This window comes from Lonchura striata, chromosome 2, assembly GCF_050655825.1.
Source record: "Lonchura striata isolate lonStrDom1 chromosome 2, ASM5065582v1, whole genome shotgun sequence".
NCBI classification, from domain to species: Eukaryota; Metazoa; Chordata; class Aves; order Passeriformes; family Estrildidae; genus Lonchura; species Lonchura striata.
Window position 1 is genome coordinate 28,498,459 of NC_140704.1, and position 26,206 is coordinate 28,524,664.

Genomic DNA, 26,206 nt, shown 5'->3' on the forward strand with positions numbered 1-26,206 from the left:
CTGCGCTCTTCAAGTATTTTCCAAACTTCTGAAATAGATGTCTTTTTATTCCACTCTAACCTGTGTTTGAATTCAGAATGATAAATTGAAAATGCAGGGGTACTGAAGTTCAGTTTGTGAAGATGTTTTTTAAGTAAATTGAGTTAATACTGATGAAAATGATTGTCTTCTAAACAAAAGAGAAATATTTCTACCATTGAAAAAGAAGAGAAAGAAAAACAATCAGTTGCAGTTACCGTGCAAGGAGTTTGCATCCAAGGTTCTCCATCTATCTGCATAGGCAGAGACTTGCTGGTTCTAAAGGTAAAAATTTCATAATATGAGAAAAAGAAACTAGAAAAAATTGTTAAATGAATTATTAAAGAGGTACATATGTGATGGCATACAGATATAACCCTGATTCACCCCTAAACTCCTATGAAATTTCCAATATGACTCAATATGCTTACAAATGTAACACAGTCAACTTAAAAAGCTTAGTCTGATTTTCAACACACAAAGCAAAAACATAGAAAATATTAATGAATCTTGTTAGTAATACACTGCCCTTTCACAGAAGAAGAGTCTGTAATTTGTGAAATAATGAGTGAATGACACAATAACTTCATGAACAAACCTTACTAACAGAAAAGACAAATTTGAGCTGTTTTTTATAATTTAGATTGTACTAGTATATAGTATATATGATACTATTGCAAAGGAAATAAATAAATTTTAGGCCTATCATCATCACTAGAATCACTATGTCTGAGTTAGACAGAACACTCAAAGAGCATGAAGTTTGCACTATATTCAGAGTGTTTAACATGCCATGATATAAATTTAAATTGTTAGCAAAGGGATGCTGATTTCAACAGAAAGATACAGACAGTATTCCCTCTCTAGTTCTGGTGTCACATTAAGAAAAGTGTAGCAAAATGAGAACAGAAAAAGAAAGTATTACACGTTTTGGTCTTTTTTTGCATTATAATAGGTTGCACACAAGACTATTATAAATAGTGTGGAGTGGATAAATCTAATAATAGAAAAATTAGTTACTCATGTTGGTCAATGGAAATTCTGGTTTGGATGTTTTTTGAAAACAAACTAACATTTCATGGAATTATCCACAATCACCTACGGCCATAAATGGAAGAAGGGAAGACTGTTATGAGCTCTCACTTTATAGTTCAGAAGAGTTCCTACTTATTTTTATTGTTGCTCTTCTGTTTTAGGCTTATAATTGTAGATCTTATGGGTTTAATCAATTTTGGAAAATTCTTCCTGAGGAATTCTTAACTGAAAAAGAGATGGACAATTCTTTTTCAGTCCTTATTTAATCTAAAAGATAGAATAATTACTTTTTCCTTGTGTTCTAATTCAAGTTTACTCTATTGTGAATGTTCTTATCTTAGAAATGATAAAACACAATGAAATTAGAGTACTCCACCATCATCGGCTCAGACATACCAACAGATTTAATAATAGTGGCTTGTCAGAATTCAGTAAATAACAAATAAATTAAAAACAGAGCACTTTGACTTCCACAGATCAAAAAGTGCTTTACAATTACTAATTACATGCTACTATTCCCTGGTGTGGTATGCATTATAAATGGGTTAAAATATGACAAAGTAATGCTAAATTACTTTGGGCTTGAAATTGCATGGAGCGTATGTCAACAATAAACACCAAGATGTTCATGCCTTAATCCTTCTGCTCCAAATGCTTGACAATACTTCATTGGACAAAATGGCACTTGAATACAACATGTGAGGATAGAATGTAAACACCCTCTTTTTAGTTTTTTTACACATTTAAAGAAAGGAAGATGTATGGGCAGAGAATGTGGATGGAATAGATTAATTTCATATACAAAAATGATACTTTCACAAGAAATAATAACTGTAATTATGACTTAAACTACAAAAGAAAGTCAATACATAAAACTCTTTAGTTCCACTACAACACTGCAGTGTAAATTAAAGGTGCTGATACCTGATGACAACAGATGAGCACTGGGCAAGCCGTCTTCCAGCACTTTTCAGACCTGTGTATATCTGTCCCATCTCCATGGCTCCTTCCAGACCCACCACTTCCATAAGCTGGTCACTTAGATCTGCAAAAGTTGAAAAAAAATCCACATTTTTTCTTGACAGCATTTTGAAAGCAGTCATATTGACCAATGAGAACTGTCAGAAGACAAGCTGATAACAAAAGATGCGGAGAATAGAACCGGCTAAAATGATTATTCCTAAGGAGAATTACAGATTTAAGTTGGACACAACTGGGCCCTGCTGTCACATTATTCTACAATTTCCTAACGAAATTTATTCTGAAATAGAATAATTATATCCATGGTTTATTTTAATACATAAAGACTAAAAAGATGATTTCATTATATGAGAAAATAGAAGACATTGCTTCATTTTCATTATCTGACACACAAAGAATGAGATGTTTACGGTGCAGAAATTTATGTGTTTTAATTTTCCAACAGATATTTAAAATCTCCAAAGGAAAAGTCAGTGCTCCACACTCTATTGGGTCCTCTTCTATACAGTACTTTCCAGACAATGTGTTCAACTCTAATTCAGCCTTTATGTGCATGCATTGTCATTATGAGATGTTATTATTTTTTGCATTGGATCAGTGTCTTAATTAGTACACAGATGCAATGCAAAAAGGCAGAAAAACACCTTAGCTATCCACATAGCCTTCCAACTTTCTCATGCTTGTTTTCACTCAGTTATATGATTTTTGTTTCACAATGAAATAGTACTTCAGCATCAAACTTCAAAAGGCATTGAAATAAATATTAGTTTACTTGACTACAAGGAGAAAGGAAAAATTCTGTGTAGAACTTCAAGTACAAACAGATACCAAAACAGTAATAAGTAGTCTGCTTTGAGAAGCAACCAAGCAAGGTAACAAAATATTATCCAGAATCAGCTCGGGTGTTTTGCATGAAATGTTTTATATTCTCCTGCATAAATACATGGTGCCAAGACCAAAAGGACAAGAAAAAGAAACATTTCTTTTCTAGCTGTATAATATGTGTATTTTACAAATTGGCTGTTAACAGCAATGTTTCCAAAAGGTACATTGTTCAGTGAAGCAGACCATTAAGATAAAGTGTTAGAGTCTACCATCACACTGAAAAAACCGGAGACCACATTACTGTGTCTATTTTAAACCCCTCAACCCTTAATGGAGGTAAAATTTCATGCTAAAAACTGTATCTATGAGGCTATTCCAAAGTTTCAATGGGAGTCTTTTCTGACCGCCTCTTTGTGCTTTCAATGAAGATAATTAACTGAAAGAAGTACTGTGATGAGGGAAAAAAATATTAAAGCAAACAGGATTTATGACCTGGATTATTCTGATTCCAGCAGAAAATCTGATACTATCCAAATGCTTAATTTTTCTTCTTATACTTTCTTAATATTATTCATTTTCTCATCACAGTGAAATCAGTTCCATAAAATAGTAATGAAGAAAAAAAGCCCAACAATATTCTTGCCCATTAAGGGAAAAAATAAGATGGTCAAAAGTTTAAAATGTACAGTATGATTAATTCTAACTATATATTTTTATAGCTTGCATCCATGTAACATATGTAAGCCAAATTTTGTATGTCTGGCTTTTCATTGCATTTTTTTTTCTTAAAATGTTTCCCATAAGTAACTAGCATTTAAACTTAAGTGAGATTTAAATAAATGCTGCTTTTCTTGGTAGCCACAGAGACTTAACTGGAAAAGAACTACTCATTTTAAAAAGTTTATATATTATAAAAGCACATAGAACATTTTACATGTACTAGATCATTAAAATGTTTAGCCAAAGAAAACATCAAATTCCTATTCACTGGGACATTAGAAAATTATTATTTTTTAAATGGAAGAATAATTAAGAACAGATTTTTATTTCTGACAGCTCAGGCAATATGTGCAGTATTCTGAATAGTGACATTTTCAGGGATATATATTTGATGCATCATTTTTCAGGAGCCATGAGATTAGTGTCAGTAGCAGCAAGGTAACTAAGGGTCAAATCCTGCCCTTTGATCTATACTGCACTTCTCATTAAATGTGGTATATTAAACATTGGAAAATGGAACTGAACAATACTCTCGTGTACCAAAAAAGCAAAAACTTCACATTTGCAGTGGCATATTTCCAAAGTGGAGTTATTTTAGGCCAAATATGAATATTTTTAGAATCAAGCTTAAATTAGACATAACTTTCCTTCAGAAGCAGTAAAAACTAAAACAAATGTAACATGCAATTATTGACTGCATTAGTTCGCACTCCTGCCCTTGTGATATATTTGACCTGATGCTGATATATTTGACCTGATGCTTTTGCATAGTCATATCCATTTCAACAAATCCTTGAGATATATTGACTTTGATAAGAACTCAAGTGAAAAGTGAAAAAGAGAGTGTGTCTATTTTAGTCCCACTTTTCAACCATGTCACATGGCTATAGGTACAGTGGTTGAATATAAAGTGTCAAGACATAAACAACGGGATGATATTTCTTCTTAAAAGGTCTCCACCAAAGACTTTGAAACAGACTAAGCAAGCTCTGTTAAAGGAGATCTGATCTTCTATTAAATTAACAGATAGGAAAGGGGAAGTAATTCGTTATTCTGGTGGAAGTTTATCACTGATTTTTCAGAAAGCTCAGGGCCTCTGTGCAGTTCAACATACATCCCAAAAGAATTTGGAAATAGAAGAAGACGGTGAGTAATGAAGATTCAACAAAGGAAAAACAAAACCCAATCATAAAAAAAAGTTTAGGAATTTTACAGTATTGAGAAACGGGGCTTTGCAAAGGCAGAAAGTTCAATATATGTAACTTAATGTCCATGAGGAGAAAGAGCACTGACTACAGATATGTAGACTGTTATATACATACATATATAACATTTGGAAATATGGTGTCTGTGTCTCCTTGTGTATATGCTTATTTTGCTGGACTATAATTGATACTGTCATGCTGGAATGAACATTGTGGAGTTACTGTGGCAAGTTCTTATAATATCAGTTCAATGCTCAATTTATGATCATCAAATACTGCAATTGGTACATCCATAAGTTATGGAATTTGTAGTTACAGTTCACTCAGCAATGCAGAGGAAGAAAAATAACTGGAAATGACAGATGAACATATCTGGTAACAAATATGGAGTAATTTCTGTATGAAAATAAATTATACTAGTAGCCTTCAGGAAGTAAGGAGATGAATGGAGGAAAGATGACAAAATACTAAGTGCAATGGAGTAGGTGAAGACAGTAATGTAATTCAGTATTTCTCAAATGCAAGAACCGAGTTTTATAGTACTTCTAGACAAGCAGGAAATTCTTTTTACATAATATCTTGTTATGCCATGAGGCCACAGTAAACTGAAATTACTTAAATCAAAAATATTTGGTAGGATATCTTAACAGAAAAGAATCACTATAAGTTTGCTCTTTTATGACTTATTTCTAATACAAGTTGGTGTTAGAGGTCAGATACTGAGCTACACAAACTTGGTTGATCTAGTATCATTATTCTTGCTGACTTCTTATGCATCTTACAAACTTTAGTGGAGAATAATGAATGCTGCTGTTCACTAAACATCATTTGTCACTTAAAACAGTTTATAATGTGGACTTTTCTGTGACATGTATCCCTATTATGTTTGAGAAAATGAAAGTCATTATTTTTGATACTCAAATTATATTCTTGAATCTTAATTATAAATTATATTCTTATAGCCTTAAGTATCTGTGTCTCTACCAACTATAAAGCAAAACTTTTTCTTTTTAGGGACACATTTCTTTCTTGTGCTTCTTCTGCATCCTACAAATTTTATTCTAAAGAGAAATAATTGGTGATTGTAATGATAAAATTCTCTAATGCATGTTTCACTAGTTTTAGAAAGTTTAGGTTTAGGAAACTAAAGGTTAGATTTCCAAGAAGAATGTCACAGCTAACAGTGAACAAAAGCAATTATCAGATACTGAGCAGTTTTTCTTTCTAAGCAGTTCATTTAGTTGCCTAAAGGAGGGCTGAGGTCTCCTAGGTAAGCTATCACAGAGATCACCTCGGTATTAGTCCATTAGGAAAGTGTTTTCTGACTGGTGCCTTGGGGTTCCCCAGTCCGTTTGTTCTACTTTGAGCTCTTTGAAAGAGCTGAAGGCTTTCGCTTGTTTTCTATGTGAATGAGCCATTAGAGCGTGTGGGAATGTTTTCACAGCACCAAGTCTCCCCTGCCTCTTCCACAAACCAAAGTACTTCACGTGTCTCCTCACATTAGCCCCGCCAGTGAGCAAAGGCAGCTCTCGCAGGGGAGCTCTGCTGTCAGCTTGCAGAGGGGCAGCTGACCCTCGCACTCATTCCCGATGGGGACAGACAGACAGTCTGACTGCCACTTCTTCCATAAGGCAGCAGCAGAAGAGAACTTCAAGCAGAAACTTGCACTAGTGGCAGACAAAACACTGTATGTGACTGTAAGCCCTTTACAGCCCTTCCCAAGGCACGAAGAAACACACTTGGAGACTTTAACGTAATGAGTTTACGTTATCCATTATCTTGGTATTAGCTGAATGCTTCAATATTCAGAGTGAACACACGAGAAAAACACATTTGGAATTAATCTATGAAGATAAAGCAAGGAAAGCAAAATGGAGTAGGGGGTGGGTGGGAAGAAACATGGTGTGATTAGAAAAACTGATTTACATAGAGAAGTTTCCCTCTGTAATGGAACTGGTTTTGATATCCAATCTATCTTTGCATATATAAATATTGCTGTCCTGGCAAGAGATTGAATGACTCTATTATAACTTGGGGTTACTGCACTCACTCAGGCACATTTGCATAAAAACACTGTTGGTCAGTGGTAAATCTGTCTGTGGCAGCAGTTTGTCTTTGAAGAGAAGGGGCTCCATAGCTTACTAAATGTAATCAAACCCTAGTAATCATCACTCTGGAAATTTTTTGGTTCCAGTTAAAATACTGGATAAGAATTCAGAAAGCTGGTATGATGCCAGAGGATCCTTGAAAAACTCCCAAGCTCTGCTCTGCACCACATGAATGCTTCAGTATCTTCCTAGAACACAGCATGTATTAAATCTCCAGTTACCCGTTATGCAGGAATGTGAGGTCGCTTCCATATGCAGTGATAGGGACTGTTGTAAAAAAATGCTAGAAATGTGTTTACTGTCATAATATTTTTCTCATTTCAAATGAACACCTTTTTCTAAATTCCTGGTTACAAAAAATTACTAAATCCTGTACAATCTGTACATCCTGGGTTCTGCTGTGCCTTCCTTTAGTGAAGCTACCTGAAGTAACACTTGCCTCAACATTTGTAATTGTTTATATCAGAGTTGTATCTCAAGGCCCACATGTCAATGCTCTATTGTGTTACTGATTCCCAGACATATACAAAAGACAGCTCTCCTATCTAAGAATTTATAGACAAATAAAACAGACAAAGCATTGGGGGAAAATAATATTATTATGTCCATTTTACAAAGTGAAAATTGTACACAGACATGTTCAAGTCCTGGAAAATATTTGTTCACATATTCAGCTGAATATATTGTGTGTAGACCCAGAAGAGTAATAATATTATTTCTACCACATAAAGTTAAGCACAAGAGTTTTGAGAACTGACCTGGCCAAGATCACATGTGAAGTTTGAGGCAGACACAGGAAATATATCAGCAAATCCTGAATTTTAACATTCTGTTATCAAAAGTCTGTTCTCCCACTTCATATAGACTTCAAGGATATATATGAAGTCCTATATCTATGGTATGTGACTCTGTGTTGAGTATTTTGTGTTGCTAAGTTTGCTTGCAAACATTAAAATCTCAGGTGGATCCATACATCTATTTCATGCCAGTATTAGTTCTCTAGCTTTTATTTTTGTCTTCATATTTTGTTTTCCTAATATTAAAACAAAACAAAACAAGAGAAACCTTCTTCTTAGTGTGAAGGAAGATTTATCACTGATGTAATTCTCACCCTGGAGAGATACTCAGATATGGTGATAATAAATTAGACAGATATTTTATGTACATAAAAACACACAAAAATGCAAACACATTTTATACCTCTATGGACATACACAAATGATATATATTACCTATATTTAAGTGTTTGTGAGAAATTCAGTGGAATTTTGCTCCACCATCAGAATTGATGGTGCACTTAATAGCCCTAATGGGATAATGGGGTAAGATGCAAAAGTGCTAGTTTTGTCACTTAAAATGAATGCAATCAATAAAATCCTCTCTGTGTTGAATTTAGTGGCATAATTCTTACTGATTTCAGTGGAACTCAAATTTCACCCAGTATCTTATCTCGCACCAGTCTAGCACACAGGCTTTATCCTCAGATGGAATCATTTAACAGACACAGCTCAGCCTCCTACTGTGTAATGGATTTTTTTTTGTGTACACAATCATCTCCCAGTTCTCATTAATCAAAGAATGACGAGTTTCTCCCCCAAAAAATAGAAGGACAAACAAGGAAGAATCAGTCTTTACAATTAAATATTTTATGAAACTTTTTAACATGCACAGAAGACCTTTGTAAAATTTTCCTAAAGTGAACTTTTTTTTCCCTCAGCTTAGTAGGGGGAAGGAGATAAGAGTTCTTCATAGAAACTTTTCTGATTAATGGTAAAAGAAGGCAACAACCAAAACCCAAAAACAACCCACCCCAGAGCACTCAAATAAAATTACTTCCACTCAGAAATTATTCCCAAATATCAATGTTCAGATGTTCAAAATTTGAAACAAGGGATCTCATCTTCCAGTTTGGGAGATCATTATGTATAAGTATTTTATGGTAAAGGTTGGCAGATAAAATGTATTCTTTTTAATGGATTTATGTTTTTAATAGTTTGAAGTACAATTGCACTGAACATGCTGCTGCACCAAAAAGCTCCCCATTATTTTAATCTGTATTCTTTTAAGAGTTATTTGTTCAAAAGGATTTCACTGTGTTACTCTTATACCCCCTTCAGCCAAGAGAACAAAAGCCATTCTATGAAAGAAGTCTAAACTTGGACAAACCGTAAAAAAAAAAAAAAAAAAAAGCAAAGTTCCTCTCTGTTTTTATCAAATTTGATTGCTGCAGCTGTTCCCAGTTTCTGTATTTTAAAAATAGCCTTATTCAGTGCCTTGTTGGCTAAAGGCCAGAGTACCATTAGAACATGCTGTACGGAAAACCTCTATTCAGTTACAGATACAGAAATATATTTAAGATCAGTGGGGGTCATCTGCAGCAAACACTTGTATGGGGGAAAATGGAATTTTAATGTGCTTGGACTGCTCACCACTTTTAACAGATATTTAAGAACTTCAAACCGGATATCTTCCTATTTGTATTGGTACTATCGTATTACTGAGCATCAGGTACGATACAATATGAGCAAGATCATTTCAACTAACAAAAATAGATCTAATTCTCAAATTACTCCTTAGTAGTTCTGGCATTCACTTTAAATGGCTCCTAGTAATACTGGATATTTGATTAGCCTATAAAAATGTCAAAAACTAAAAAAGAAAAATACAGTAATATTTATGGAAATGTAGAAATCTGATCAATGAAAACTAGCTTTGATTTGTACATTTCTAGGAGAACTAGTACTAACAGGATAAATATTTCCCTTTTGCAGGGTTACAAACTGTATTAACAGCCTTATCCCTACCAAAGTGTTTAGTCATCTGCCAGAAAGAAATGTTCACTCAATTTACATGAGCATTAAAACTACTTTTGATTAGGGTGGTAGAGTCTTTGATCCAGGAGTTCAGAAAGCCCTAAAGATTATCTTCATTTTTCTTGTTCTTCATGAGGACCAATTCTATTTTCTTCCCCCACCATGTTTGTATTTCATGGTGTTTGGAGATCACACTACACAGAGTGGATATCACTTTTAGCCACAGCATTATTTACTTATTAACCAAGAACCTAACTCAGGATAAGTATTCTGAACATCAATAAAATGGCTCATAGATTACTTCTCATAATTTATGATGGGGTAAAATGTCTGCCTTAAAACATTTAAAGTTATATATTTATATTGTACCTGGGGAAGAGCCTTCAACTTGGTAAAGATATCCAAGGTACTTGTTTGGATAGATACTAAGAGGAAAGAAATCATAGCAGTGAAGGCATCAATATAGTCTATCAAGCTTGCTGAGACTCCAACTTCTGTTGGTGGGTTTGCCTCCTAAGTTTCTTTGCCTTCACTCTCAGTACCTGGGTTATTTTAATTAAATAAATACTATAATCATACTTTGGATTGCAATTTCTATCACATTGTTCAGACCCTCTCTTTGTACAGAAGGAGCATCGGACAATTGAAGTCAAATCCTGTGAATACTGGGGCAGGCATTTGTAACACTTTTGTCCATTGGACAATCTTCCTAAACTTCCTGCAGCCCGCAAAGTTAAAGGAGCTTTGATTTAGTTTCCCACCAAACTAAAAGTATTTGGTGCTGTCTGAGGTGGCCTAGGATCTCCAGGACATTCTCAAGGGCTGACAAGTCTGACAAAGGAGAACAGAAGAAGATGTGAGGATGGTATCTTGAGAGGAACTCTAAGGATGTGAAGAAGTCATATATGGAGAATTGAAGAAAGGTTCAAAATTACCATGTGTTGGCTTCTTTGTAGAGGTCAAAGCCCAAAGAAGTGATGCACCCTCTACTTACTCATTGTTTGATCGGCAACAAGTTTGCTTGATAGCTCCAGGACTAAAGTCCAAGTATGTGAGCAGATTTTCCCAGGGCTTTTCCTTGCATTTGTTCTGTTCTCATTAGTTGTCATTGTAGGATCTGGTCTCTGCTATCTTACCTAGCTACATACAGAGGATTGCTATTATTTTTCTTTCTATCTGAACTACACATATTGTTAAACATTCTGTTTTTTTGTTACTGGTTTACAAGAAGACATATCTGGGATACACTGAAACCTTTGCTATTGCAGAACGCAAATGGGAAATTTAATAGTGATGCAAGAAAATGTCTTTGATATGCTTTACTTGGAATGACAACTCAAAGGACCACAAAGAAAGCAAAAATAAATTTCTTATTATACCTTTCAATATTTTAAATTTAATGACTGCATATAGCTATTTTACAATATCTTTTCTCAACATTTTACAACACACACAGGAAGAAAAGGTGTTTCCATAACCATGATCAAGTACAGAACAATTCCAAATTTCTTCTCAAGGACAAAAAGACCAAAGTCAGCCACAAGTACCACAGTAACAAGACCCAAGTTATTTTTAATGATCCCGTCCTGAACAGTATCTCTCAAAAAAAAAAAACCAAAACAAAACAAAACAAAAAAAACAACAACAACAAAAAACCCCAAAAAACAAACAAACAAACAACCCCCCCCCCCCCCCCCAAACAAACCAAACTTTATTTCATTCTGAAAAAGAGAAGACTACTTACAAGCAAAATTTCTGGTTATACTGTAAAAAAAAAATTACTCTGCCACAAACAGGAAGCCACAATGTTTCACTAACAAATGATCTGAGCACACACTATTCAGTTGTAGTACCACTCAGGTGCTACAGGTGTTTCAGGTATCTGAGAAATACAGAAGCAAATCCTTGCCCAGACCTAACTCCTCCCTCAATCCTGTGCTGAAAAGCTCTACTGAAATGTAGAGCCTTACTGAATTGGTCTTTAGAGGGATTAGAAATAGTAAGAAAAATCTATTTTCAAGGACTGTAATGAAAAATAGAAGACCTATAAAACTAACAAAATTATCCTCATCTTATTTTGGTTGTCTTTTTTCACTCTTACTTTTTATCCTTCATCAAGGATAAGAAAAGTACACGAGAAACTGATAAGAAGAAGATCAGAGTTGTCTCTGAGATACATTTTTAAAGGACCTTAATGTTGATGTCTGCCCAACAAATAAATTGAGCATGAATACCCAGTAATATCCAAAGGAGCACACGCATGTTTCAAGCATGACTGTTAGGTGCTGTTTATACAGACCTATTGCCATGGTAACTACTTTATGGTACATGCTTTCAGAATACTAATTATAAAGCAGTATAAATAAGGTTGTGTACAACAAGCAAGTTCACATTTACATATTTCCAGCATCTGAAAATTCAGCCTTACATGTATAATATGATGAAAAATATTTTTCAAAAGCAATCACACATTATTATAATTCATGCATTGTGATGTTAGCTTCAGTTTCTTTCCCATAACACTACTTTGCACTAGGATCAGCAGCACAAGGGGAATGCAATGTACTGAGGGAATTAAAGAAGAAGGTGCAGGTGCACTAATAAATGGGTGGCCTTTGGAGCACAGTATTTATGTGTGCTATGCTGAGCTAAACAGAAACCTAAATGTTACACAGAAGAAGTGGTACAACAAGAACATCTGTGTTTGGGAACTGAACTGGCATGGCTAACACCTCCAGTGCCAGGTGCAAAGGACATTTCAGTACAGCTTGAGTGATTTTGACTGTTTGCATCTGTATATATGAGATGATCTCTTTTTCCCCCCCCCCCTCCATATTCCACTGGAGTATTTGTATTATACATCTGGCTTTAGATTCCAGCATAGCAAAAGACAGGTTTCAGCCCTTCAATTTCTGGATCTTAGCCACAGATCTTTTTTTTTTTTTTAGGTTTTGCTTTTCATAGAAGTATAACACCAGACTCACTAGCAATTTCAAAATGTATGGTTGAGGAAGGAAAGAAAGAAAGAAAAAACCATTAAAGTAAGAACTGTATCTTTGATCTATTCAAAGTTGATAAAAAAAATGCCAGTAGAAAAAGTTTTTTCTTTCTAAAATACTAAAGCTGGACTCAAATTTCACTTTTTAATGTCCATTCTTCTGAGAAATTCTAGATTTTAATGAAAAGTGACATTTTAAAACCAATCCTCACAACGGTATGAAAATTTTTATTTCAAGTCATATACCCGATTCATAGAAATATTGATAATACTTGGTAGAAGACTTAAAATGAATATATGAAACAGCTGATTGAAATGATTGGTAGGAAATGCAAAACTAGTTACTTGTGATGTATTCACTGAAGTCCAAAACTAATAATCATTGAAATATTTGAGATTCCAACAGAGTCCATTGAGACCATGACCTACTGCATTAAGTGGCTCAGGCTCAATATTTTATTTCTCCATTAGGCAAAGATTTCAAGAATCATTTGTTGTTTAATCCTGAAAAACTACAAAAACTACCAGTGGTAATGTTAGTTCAGGTAGAAGTCGATGGCCCATTCACCATTACTATGACACCAACAAAATTTAAAACTTGCCAAGAATGGATTATTAAGGGGGTGGGTGGTGGGGAGGAAAGGGGCAAAAAAAAAAAAAAAAAAAAAAAAATTAGAACAGTGCTTGTATTCTGAAGAATCTACTCATGTTGGAGCACTGTTAATGAGTCTGAACCACAGCTCTCCATGTTTTATTTGTCCAGCATAACAATCCCTACATACCTATTCAAGACAGGAACAAAACATCATCATCAATAGTAAAAGAGGACATAATGAATGTTGAAGGAATTTCTTCAAAAAACTGTTTCTTTCTCTTGGCAATTTCAAATCACCTCCTTCCATCACCAGCCACTGTTAAAACCCCTTAAACATGTCTACTAAATAATCTAAAAAGGGAAAGGACAAATTATTTAAGTCTACACTTCCCTGGGAATTGGGAGTTTGTTTCACCACATTGTAAATTATCTTTCTAACTTCTAATAAGGTGTGACAAAAATGCAATAAATACAAATAAATCCACAGGGAAGAGAAGCAAAACAAAAAAAAAATTACAAAAGCTTGATGGGAAAAAACTCCCAAAACCAAAAAGCTGTAACAACTTTGCAATCCCTAGTCACTCATCTTTTCTTGTTACTTCAGTTCTAATGCCAAATTCCTTCATTATTTTTTGACCTGATATGAAACACCATCTGGCAAAAGCATGTTGCAATTCTAAATAAATGAAATAATTGGATGGTTGCTTTAAAATATCTTTCATAAATAAGTACCGTTATACATTAGCAAAACTCACTTTATTGCCTTTCGGAGCTCTGATGCTGTGCTGTGACTTTCTGTCTGCCTAGAGGACCTGCAGTTCCCGAGCAGTCTCGCATTTAGTGTTAGACTGTCATGAGCCTGATGAGCTCCCACAGTCACAAAGTATCAGATGCATATGTCCATATGTTTGATTTGTATTTCTTGTATACGTTATTATCATTATTAGTGCTACAAGGGTAACACCACAGACTCATCAGAATCACTGCCCTGAGGATGAGATCACAGCCTGAGGGTCCTGATGGATCTGCAGCAGCAGATTACAAACCATATGGCTGACGTGGTTATCTTATAATAAACCAAATGGCTGTGGGTATTCAGGAGCCATTTCAAACGTGGATCAGATGTCACTGTCATAAGATATCTCAATCACACTTCAAAATGTCTTCAGAATAATTTTGGCCAGCGAATTACTTTCAATCTACTACCACAAATGTTTTAAGGTCTGAAGAGATCATCCTATTGAGTCCTACAGAAGTATTTCTGCATCCACACAGACCCTTTGGCCAGTCTGGGGGATGTTTTGCAGAGTGCACCCCTTCCTGGGCATCCATCATGGGAGGAATCAGGTCAGAAGAGACAGAGAAGTCATTGAATAATTGGATATATGTTACTACATTGCTCCTCAACAAGTTATGACAAGTGCGGAGTGACAGCGAAAAATAAAATATTTGTTAGTGATGAAAAGCAGTGTACAAAACAGCAGTTGGTCAGGAGCAAACATTTTGCAGCTATAAAGACCCAGATGCTTTGGCTGACTAAAATAAAAAGGAACAATGCTTTAGGGGTTGTGAAAGAAGATCTCACAACTGATGGATTATATAGGAAAAAAGACTTTTGTTTAAAGCACTAGTACTCATAGTCCTTTTTTCTTAACAAATCTAATTTCTTTGAGTCAAGAATCCTAGGTAAGTATGGCATGAACTAAATGAAAACATGTTCACAGCTGTTGAAACCAGTTTATTCTGTATGCCTGCTTTGTCTTTCATTAAATATTCATTTATTGATATTAGACTTATGAAAAATTTAGCATAATTTTAATCCTCCTCTATATGAATAGGAGAAATTAAAGGAAAAGTGAGTTGATCCAGGTTTATAGGTACGTGTGACACAAACTGTGACATTTCCAGAAAATGACAACAAAATCAGGAATCCAGGAGGAAAAAAAAAATGTCATATGCATCACCTAAATATTTAACTACAATATCAGCTTATGTTAATCATATTTCAAGAGTTGGGTTAAACATGCTGTAATTGTGCCATCAATCCACATTAATCAAACCTTTATTTAATAACTGTAAAAGCTGCCATTTGCTACTTTTAAGGTATCTAATTTCTGACGGCCTTTACTCGATAATGGTCACTAGAGTTACAAAATGCTAAAAATAACTATGTGTTTGAGCTCTTACTGCAGAAGCTGGAACATCTGTAACAGTATGGCAGTTATCAGCTTCTTGTAAATTCTGGCAATGATCATTTAAAAAGGCTTTAAAAGTACAAGTAAAAACATTAGTGTTTTGATTACTTGCAGGAAACTGGTACATATACAATTAATATAAAGAGAACTGCCAAGTCAATCTGAGCTTAAAAATCAGAGACTTGTGTTATTTTTATTTGATTTATTTTTGAATTTGTAAAAATCCCCAAGCTGTTGCAAAACCTAATACCAATTGAACATTCCAGGTACTCTATTTTAATTAATAGAAACATATTGTTAAATTCAATAGATATACAAAATAATAAACAAGCAAAAGCAGAAACATCCTTATATATGAAAAAAACCCAAGATTCTGATTTATGCAAGGAAAAAATCAAACAAAACCAAACTCTAAAAACAAGTGTTCTCTCAATAGCAATCATAGAGAAAGTTCAACAAAAGTTTGACTCAACCCATATTCAGATATAATGAGAACTGGACCAGGTCCCAAATCTGTTGAATAAAGGGAGAAGTATCCTCTCAGAATGAAATGAAATTAATCAATGCTCTTTTGGCTATAGCATGAAAAACAAACAAAAACAAAGAGGAAGATAAAAGGAAAGGAGTGAGGGACAACAGAGTTAATGGCTAAGTTTTGAGATATTTTTTCTCCATCATATGTTTTCTTCCAAAATATCCTACAACATGACATTGCCAATGCTAATTCCCAGTACTTAAACAGTTCTTTGCATCACCAAAGCTCAGCCTACACACTGAAGTACATGATACTTATCATGGAAAATAAAATGTACAACACTACATGAAGTCCAGAAAAGTATGGCCTGAAGACAAGAGGACTGAATTAAGGTTAGGCTGTCTGAATATTGGCCTTTTCTATATTTTGAATTCTAACTCTGTAGCTTTTATTGTTCTTTTAACTTTTTATGTTCAGTGTACATAAAACTAGAGTAAATTTAGAGATTTTTCCACATGCATGTACAATGAAATTTTATTAGAAGTTTTATGTTATCTAATCCTGCTACCTTAATTTATTTTCAATTAAATTTTTAATCTTTCAATTGGAAAGAGCTGTTGTTTAAAAACTTAAGTAAAGCTTTATCAAACTGAGAATACATTTTGCTGAACCCCCATTACACTGATCTTCCTGTTGCACTACTTCAGCTGTAAAGACTAAGACAAACTGCCTATTGCTTTTTGTATGTCACAAACTAGGACGAACCCATTTTGACATTGTATCACAGGAGTCATGACTACTGCTAATAATATGAAGTATAGATCTTCATTTAGGATCTGCTCCAAAGCCTGCCAGTTCTGCAGGAATAAAATAACACCATGTGTTTGGTATCTTAACTTCCTAAATGGATGCAATATCAGATGAGTTGGGTAAAAAATAACTGCTTTCATTTTATTTTTATCTATATATTAACCATAGAGTGACAAAGACACAGAGAGAAAAGCCAGGAATTTTGAATTTCATTCAGCTCACCTATGTAACTGCTGCATATGAAAGCCACCACATCTCATTTACAGCCCTGGTCCAATTGTGCCTATTGAATTAAAAGAACTATTTAGAGTTACTATATCTCTGGATTCTTCTGGATGGTGGGAATGAGAAAACATTAATTTATATACTCTCACTTTATATTCTCACAAAATCTTTCATAAACTGGTTTCACATGTGAAATCAACGATCAGTCATGATCACCAACAAAACACTGAGCATACTGCGAGCTCTCCAGGGCACGGGGTGGTTTTTTTTTTTGTGTTTGTTCCCTGTAACTCCACTATCTGATTAGGCTCCTTAGGAGGTACTGGAATATACATAAATAATAAGCAGGAGGAGACAATTAAAAAAAAAAAAAAGAAATAATTGCTACTATTAATCTATGAGATTAAGATGTAAACTACCCACTTTGCATTGCACTGCTGAGTCCCAGGGGAGGTCTGGCAAAGAGAGGCCCCACCTCTGAGCAATGCTGCTCCCCAGTGCAGCAGAAATTCCACCCCAGCGCAGACTGATGATTCACTTGGTGCTTTCCTTGGCTAACTTGAGAAGTGTTCCTCTCTTCAGGTCACTCAGCCCTCTTGCAAATGTCAGCTTACTGCTCACTATTTTTCCATTCACGGGGGTTTTAATAGGCATGAATGAGGACAGTTATGAAGGAAACTCCCGTTATGAAACGGGAAGCCCTGAAACACAGTTATTAATTGGGCATCCAGGCTTGACATCTTTTTCAAGCCGACCAGCTCTTGCTCATTTGAACAATGCCAATGATCTCTTTCTAGGCTGACCATCATAAAGCCACTTGTACACAGTAGCATGGCTTTTCTCTGAGTTTGTGAGTGTGCCTGCAGCTCAATAGGACTATTCACATGAACAGATGTTACTCGATGTGAACACTGGTTGCAGAATTAAGCCTGTCCTTGCTCTTCCTCTTGCTACAAACATCAGCTGCTCAGACATCCAGGCTGGCTTTTTTTTTTTTTTTTTCCTTTAATGGCTTTTTGCCATACAAAAAACATGCAAAATGGCAATTTTTGTAATAAAAAAATCAGAAATAAAGAAACCCTCTATATTCCAACAGCACTCATATAAACTAATGTTTACATACTTCTCCATATACTTTCTTGTATGGATGATGATAAGAAAAAGTCCATTTAGTTGTTCATCATAATATTTTTTGGCTTTCACAGATAAACAAAAACCTCTGTTTTTCACTTAAAAGATATACATGAATAGAGATGAAAGGATGTCAGACCGATATTGAATTTTTATTTTCATACCATGCAACAAAAGCTGATGGGTCTACAGATTTTGTTTGGCTTGATACAATTTTTTTTCATCCCAACATAATTTTCTCTGTACCAAATTATATATTTCAGAAGTATATAGGACAATCTCAGCCACGGGGAATAAACCTCTAAGATTTATTAGAGAGACATTTAACCGTAATTGTTTACAAATTGTTTTAACATTAGATACCTGATAATATTTCTTCATCTAACTATGCTTCTCAGTTTAAACCAAATTGTGACTATTACAACCTAAATCTACTTTTGGTGTAAGAAAGATACTCCAGCCTAAAACCTGAAATTATGGGTGTTAACATTTGCTTGTGGAAATAAATTACAGATTTGAAAATTGAAAATAATAGTAATAATAATGTTTTCCATACTTTTCATTTAAAAATTGAAGGCGTTTAAATTTTTTACTTTTGGGTGATGGCCAAAAGTGATCCTTTATATTAGTATCCTTTCAAACATTTATATTTTTAAATCTCTCCAAATTGATTCTGTGCTGAAAGCACAGCTGAGGCTCACAAATAAGTTCAAAAAGGTATAAAAAGATCCTTTGAAAATGAGAAAGAAAAATACCTGAAAAGCGCAAGATTCACAAATAGCAACTATACAACCAGGTTGAAAGACCAAATGAGGCTTGTGGGGCTTGTTTTTGTTTGTGTGGTCTTTCCTTTTCTGTGTTAAATAAAAACCTTCAGTTATTTTTCTTTGTTGCACACTGTGAACCCAGTAGCCTAGGAATAAAGATCTGGGAGGAAAACTTTATGGGAAGTACATTTCACATACAGCTGGACCAGGTGGTCCAATCTGCCAGTTTACAACTAATTGGCAAACCATTTGCTCTTCTTCAGACCCCTGGTACATCACCTCTTCTAATGCCTTGTCAGAATCATGGCAAGTGGATCCACAATCTATTCTGACAGTTATTTAAGAACCCTTCACTGAACATCATCTGTCCCTGCTGATTTATATATATATATTTAGGGGTCTTTAGGTATTCTCTTATTTCGATATTGCTCATGTTAAATTATTTTCATTAAGTGTTAACTCACTTTCTTCTATGTTTACACATTGAAAAAGAAAACAAACCTGAAGACAGAGTGAGGAAGGAGAAGAAAAAAATCCCTGCAAACGCCTCAAAACAAATAATGATGAATACTTCCAAAAAACTGCAGGTTCCTTGCTTCTTCTTATTGAGTACCAAAGTATACTAAACAGATGCAGATACCTGGTTACCCCACCTAACAGAGAAAAGTGATATTCCTGTTAAGCAGGTACAGCCACAGTTATCAACAAATGAAGGAACTTGGAGCACTTGCTCTAACATTTCCTTCTCCTTTCCTGCTCACAAATTACTCTTAAGGGAAATAAACCAAAGAATACCAATACCTTAAGTACCAGCCATGCAACTGTAGCCATATTTTACACTGCAAAAAACAGGCTAAAACGATTCAGAATGAAAAAACCATCTTCTCCCAATCCAGAACTTAATAGCAATGACCTTCTCCAATGGTAAAAATGCATCACCTTTGTTTTTTGTCTGCTAGGTAGTTCATATTTCTTATATCATTACCTTTCACTTCTGGAAAGTGTATTTTCTGGCCAAGTATCTTCCATTAGCAAAATCCATAACATATATTTACTAGTCTTTTCCTTTTTTCTTATTAATTCCTTCATTCTCTCAGTTTGTGGAGAACCATGCTGGTACTCCTAGTACCAGAACTACCATCTGTTATGTCTTTATTATTGTATCACTCATTCTATGCTATCTTCTGTGTCCTGCCACCTCTTACTAACACTGCTTACTAGATACTGGCATGACAATTCTCTTAATGTCACAGTATCTCCTTTCAAAATGCAGTATATTTCAATTTTTACTGGTTTATTCACTATGGTCAAAGGTTGCAATCCACTGAATCTAAGTGCCAGCACCTCTATTCAGAGGACACTGAAAAGGAAGGAGCAGAGCGTATCCAACCCTTCTACAGACACACAAGTTCCCTGTCTCATCAAGAGAGAGACTTACTCCCTTAAGTCTCTTTTCATCGGCTGCACAGGGAAGAAGCAAGTGTCAAACACCCACTTCCACTTGGAACCCAATCCTTTAACCATATTACAAGGTGGTGGATCAAGGTTGTCTTTTATTAGGAAAGAGAATTAATGCCACAGAGCAGTATTGAGTGCTTAGCTCCTGGTAGCAGGATACCCTTAGGGTTTAAGCCATACAGAAGAGTGCCCAGCAGTTTTCACAGCATGTTGGAAGCCCATCAATGCGCAAGAAGAATAGAAATTTTCACAGGACTATGAGGAAAGCAAGAAAAAGTACTCCTGAAAACAGGAAACATGGACTCAGCATGTGAGAGTAGAGTACCCAGACATCTTTCCTGGATGAGGCCCCTAGCTAGCAGTCCATAGTGAAAAGGTAAAGGACCAGGAAGTTATCTGTGCTCCTGACTAGTATGACACTTGGGTATGTCCCTGTCTGAACTGAGTCACAACAAAGCCTGAGCTAGGAAATACTCTTCCATCTCCCCAGACCAATGCTAGAAGTCCCAGCTGTTATCAGCACCCAACCAAGCAGTTAGCTAGTGTCGGGCAACTGAGCAGTGCCCAATGCATTTCATTCCCTGCAAGGTACACACAGCACTAGAAATTAAAAGTACTGGACCTTTCTCTGTGGTTTAGATGGGTTTCAGGCACTTCAATCACAGGTTAAGATGTATTTAGATTCATGGGATCCCATCTATTCATTAATACTAATATTTTGATATTAAAATTGATTCCACAGAACTGGTTGGACTACTTTCTCCTGCTGATCTTACCAACTGCCATGATGTATAGTGAAGTGTTATGCTTAACTTCTTGAAAATCAGAATTTATCTTGACAATTAAATCATTATTAAATTAAATGCAATTAAATTATCAAAGTTTACATTTTTTACTCATTGAACAGTAAGATGTACTTAAAATACGTTGTTTGTCCTTGAAACTCTGGAATTTCATATTTTGGCCTAGGGAACTTCTGTAGCTAGATCATGAACTTGTGGTAGAGTGATGAAAACACTGAATTGTTCTGCAACAGTATAATAGTCTACTGATCTGAAGGAACACTGCATCTCAAGCTGGAAACAAGCCCACACCTTCAGCAAATACTGAATGAAAACAATAAATTATATTGATCCAAGTGACACAAAACATCCTTCTGGAAAACAGCATCTAATGGTAGCAGGAAGCAAACCATTTTTTATGCAGCTGCTCCTGTGTATAATATGTATTGTTTTCTAATACTGTTCTTTGGGCCTAATAAGAACTAAAGTTCCATCTCAGTACATGCTATGACAGCATCAAATTCTTCTCTCCCCAAATTGATCTGCATCGTGCGTTAAGACAAAAAAAAAAACATGCATAAATCCATACCTAAAATCCCTATAATAAATAAATAAAATCAATAAGACTCACAGCAATATATCCCAAGTTACAGTGTAAAGACCTCTTCTTTTGGAGAACAGACATTATAGGGATGGCAACCTGGCTGAAGGAAGCTTTTGCAGTATATAGTTTCACAGGGGAAAGAACTGAAGAAATTTTCCCCCCAAAGAAAAGTGATGTAAAAGAGGGGCAGAGATAAGTAAAAACATAAATACTTATACTTTGCTTGCCTAAAGAAAACCATTTGAGAAAAAGAAATAAACAAGCTCTGATCTCTTGACTGATCTGGGGAAACAATTCAATTAAAATAATCAACATGCCAGATCTCCCTTCCTGATTTGCTTAAGTAAGCTTGCATTTGCAATTGTAGAATTAGATTGTGCATATATATGTGAGTGCTTCCCTCCTCCCCTTCTCCCCCAGGGAAAAATCAAACTTACAAGGGGTTGTTTAACAAATGTTATGGTGGATTAAAAGACCTTAAGTTCCCAGAATTTCAGCTACCCTAGGTGTAGGATTTGTAGATATTAAAAGAGGGATCTGGCTCAGATTTAACTCAGCTATTGCTTTATAAGCTCAACTAACCAAACTTAATTGGGGTCATGCATTGTTTTGGTCTGGGACTGTGCTTTTGCTCCACAACAGTAATAACATTTATTAGTTTCTATTCTACACAAAATAAAAAGATGAAACACCCATTTTTATGGTATCACTCTTTGAAATGTCTGCAAAAATCAGATATATTTAACTTAACAAACAAACAAAAAATGCCCTCCAAAGAACAAGAATGACATATGGCATTGTTGTTATCTTTATCACTTTAAAATCTTCAGCATTAGTCAAACTCCAAAAGAGCGATAAGTATTACAAATAAAGATCTATAAGATAGAAGAAGATTATACTCGAGGTAAAAGACACATTCCCAGTTTGGAAACAGGAAAAGAACCTGTTTCTTAGTGCTGCAACAGAACAAGTAGCAAGAAAATCATTGATGGATACAGAAAAGCACTTCAACAATGATGAGAGCACCTCTGTTGCTCTCCACACAACACAGCACTTTGCTGAAAAGACCTACAGCCCATGGACTCAGCAGGAATAAGGTACCTGTAATATTTTTATACTATGCTATGTTAAATTCCACCTACAATAAACTCATAACTTCGTGTAATGATGTTTCTCAAGGAATAATATACAGAAGGCTAAAAGAGCTTAGATACTGATAATCACACAAGTGACAGCAACCCTCAAATTTCTGGATTATGTAGTTTTTTTATTTCACAGGATTCACACTGCTTGTATTTACACATTTGCTACGCAAACATATTTTTGGTAGTTCCTATTTCCTGAAAATGTTATGTAAACTTTTCCTCTTGACATTTATTGAAACTTAATACTTGAAATAATTTCCCTTAATTCTCTATCTCTCATACCATATTATTATCATTTCTATAAAGTTATCAAGGGATTATTTTGTAATCATTAATTTATAATGATTTTTTTCATTCCTCCTATGCCCTCAAAGAAAGAGATCTTTTCTTGAAAACTTTTTTACATTAAGGGAACACAAATAAATATAAAAAAAAAAATAACAGTAGCTACTTAGATATATTTTTCCTAAGTAATTTTTCACACAACACTAACCTTCAGAATTATTTGGGCTTTATATTGAGGATTTCCAAGTTCAGTATTTGAATAAAGATTAACTGAATCATTGGTGAATAAAATCACAAACCTTCACATAGTATCAGATTTTAGATTGCTTCTAACATATGAAACCATGCTGCAGTAAGAATAAGCAAAGATTTCAGCAAAGAATAAATCACTAAACCTCAGGATGAACAATATCAGTCAAAAATAATCTCACAATTTAAAAATTGCAAGTGCCCTTGGCAATAACAGTTGTGAATACTGTTAGATCTACATGGGAAAAATATTCACTGTATTTTCACTTCCAGGTGTCTGAAAATAAATTTTAGGAAGAGCTGAATATTGCTATTTCATATCCTATCTTTGTATTTAGGAATAAAAAACTATCTTCTCAATAAAAATCCAGAAAACACCAGAGTTCGTGTGGTTTAACTTCGGACAGGCACTGGTGGGATTCATGGCTTCCCACCTGATGCAGATCTGAGTATTGTTACAGAGCACTGCCAGGAGATAGGAGTGCATTAAGAGGGGCTACTTTAACAGAGATTTCACTGCTCTCTCTGTCAGAGAAGCATGTAATAAGTGACCATAAAAGCTGTTCTGTGAGATCTGGTAGAGACACAATAAGGCATGCTTTTTGGATTTCTTGGATTTGGGAATGCTGTTGATGTATTCTTTAAAATACTACCTTAATTATGGATCAATCTTTTAATTTTAGAAGGTAAAATTAAGACTGAATTGATTCTAGAAACAAATGTAATGAAAGAAAATTTATATTGAGCACACAGGGGATGAACACATTCTCTCTCATGAAACTATTTTAATGAAGACATATAAACATCAATTTACTTCTCCTTCAGTTTGCCAAACTTAACCACACCTTAACAGCTAGGGAATCCTGGCTTACTCTTTGCCTCTATCATAGGTTCTGGGAACCTCTATTAAAAACTGATCCTGTATTACCTTTTAGTATTATAACTAGGAAGCAGTCTTTTTAATGAAAATGCTTATAAGTATAGGGCTTCAACTTCCAGGTGAGCAGAACAACACTAGAAGGGAAAAAAAACCCCAAAAAATCAGTTGAATGTATAAAAGAAAGCAAGTGTTCCCAGATTAGCATATTTACTAGCAAGGGTATGGAACTTAGCACCTAGAACTATTTGTGTTTGACCAGAACAGGTGGATATCTGTATGCATTTATGGTTAAACTTACAGTGACTTCATTCTAGAACAGTCCAGCATAAAAATCCTGTCATGCAACTCTGCTTTGGAGGTTTTCATTTGTAAGCCCAATATCCAAATGTTTTCCCTTTAAATATCAGCTAATACTGCAGATATCTTTTTGAAGTTTTAAAAAATTGAACAAACAATAAACTATAAAAGAGAACAAAAATCCATCTAAATAAGCTTTCAAATATTATGTATATTAGTCTGATAGAGTAAAAGCATGTAGATATGGGTATGTGTATTTCTATACGTGTATGTGCACGAAAGGAGAAAGAAGGAAGAGAGGTAAAAGGACTTACCTAGCTGTCATTGCCGAATTTCTGGTTTTAAAAGCTTAGAGGCTGTATTATGTCATAAGTCTCTGGGCTTTACTAATTCCATGACTGCAGGCTTCTTTGTGATTTTGATTTTGCAATTGAAACTGGCTGGCAGACAAAGGGACAGAAACAGCTGCAGCTGGTATTATTGATTATTTCCTCAATTTAAAGGAAGCAAATGAGGAGACTAACAATATTGAAGGACAAAGGTAAAGTTGTTGCTCTAGAGCTCTGGCAAAGCCAGTCACTGTCCCCTGGCCACATGAGCTGAATTAATTCACAAAATGCAACTATTATTATTTTGGTACCGCAGATTGTTGTAGAAGTGATAAGAACTGGCCTGTTATGATAGTGAATTCTTAATCTCATTATTTTTTTAGTAACAACTGAAATCTCTAATATGAAAAGACACTAAATCTAATATAAACATTCTGGAAACTACTTTTGGGCTATGATCAGTAACACAAATGACTTTCTAGAAATACACTGAGATTATAACAGTTAATGCCTATTCTGAGACGTCCTGTCCTCTGAATGAGAATTGTGACTTCCTAAAGAAAACAGAAAATAACTCTTGAAAAACAGAAGATATATCAGTGACCCACAGCAGAAAAAAAAAAAAAATCAAATTAGAGCAGGAAATGTGTAAATGTAGAAAACAAATGACACCAATTTTGTTTTGCTCCTCTTCTCTACCCTTGTCAATGCATTGTCTTGATATTAGCCACTTTTCTTATGCAGGGCTTAAACTTGAGGGAGGTAAAGCAGAACTGAAGAAAAACTATTAAAGTTAACAAGGACCCACAAAGGTCTTCGAGTCCAACTGCCAGCCCTGAGGAGTACAGGATATCCCCACAAGTCACACAATGTGTCCAAGAGTATTGTCCAAACACTTCCTGGATTCTGTCAGGTTTGGTGCAGTGATCACTTCCCTGGAAAGCCTGTTCCAGTGCCCAAACATCATTTGGATGAAGAACCTTTTTCCAATACCCAACCCAAACATCCCTTGACACAACTCCAGGCCATTCCTTCGGGTTCTGTCACAGAGAGGAGATCAGTGCTTGCCCTTCCTCTTCCCCTCACGAGGAAGCTGTAACTGCGTTCTGTTATCTGTGTACACACAAAACAGATGATCTCCTGCTTTAAGGAGCTGGAAACCATCCTCTTGTTCTAAAGCTTTCCAAACTAAGCCAGGATCTTTTAAAGAAATGCCCTCTAAGATCTGAGACCATGCTTAAGTGATCATAAGGACTGGATCTGTGCATTACTGGAT

At 35.0% G+C, this 26,206-nt stretch overlaps 1 protein-coding gene across 8 annotated transcripts in view; it reads right to left on the reverse strand.

The window, feature by feature from the left end:
* The window catches only part of DGKB (diacylglycerol kinase beta), a 385,149-nt gene that overhangs the window by 12,218 nt on the left and 346,725 nt on the right, over positions 1-26,206 (reverse strand). For all 8 annotated transcript variants that reach the window (XM_085573112.1, XM_021538316.4, XM_021538321.4 and 5 more), the window contains 2 exons: positions 1,978-2,098; positions 237-297 (listed from right to left, as the gene is read on the reverse strand). In XM_085573112.1, coding sequence (XP_085429238.1) covers positions 237-297; positions 1,978-2,098 — 182 coding nt within the window. The remainder of the gene's footprint in view (positions 1-236; positions 298-1,977; positions 2,099-26,206) is intronic.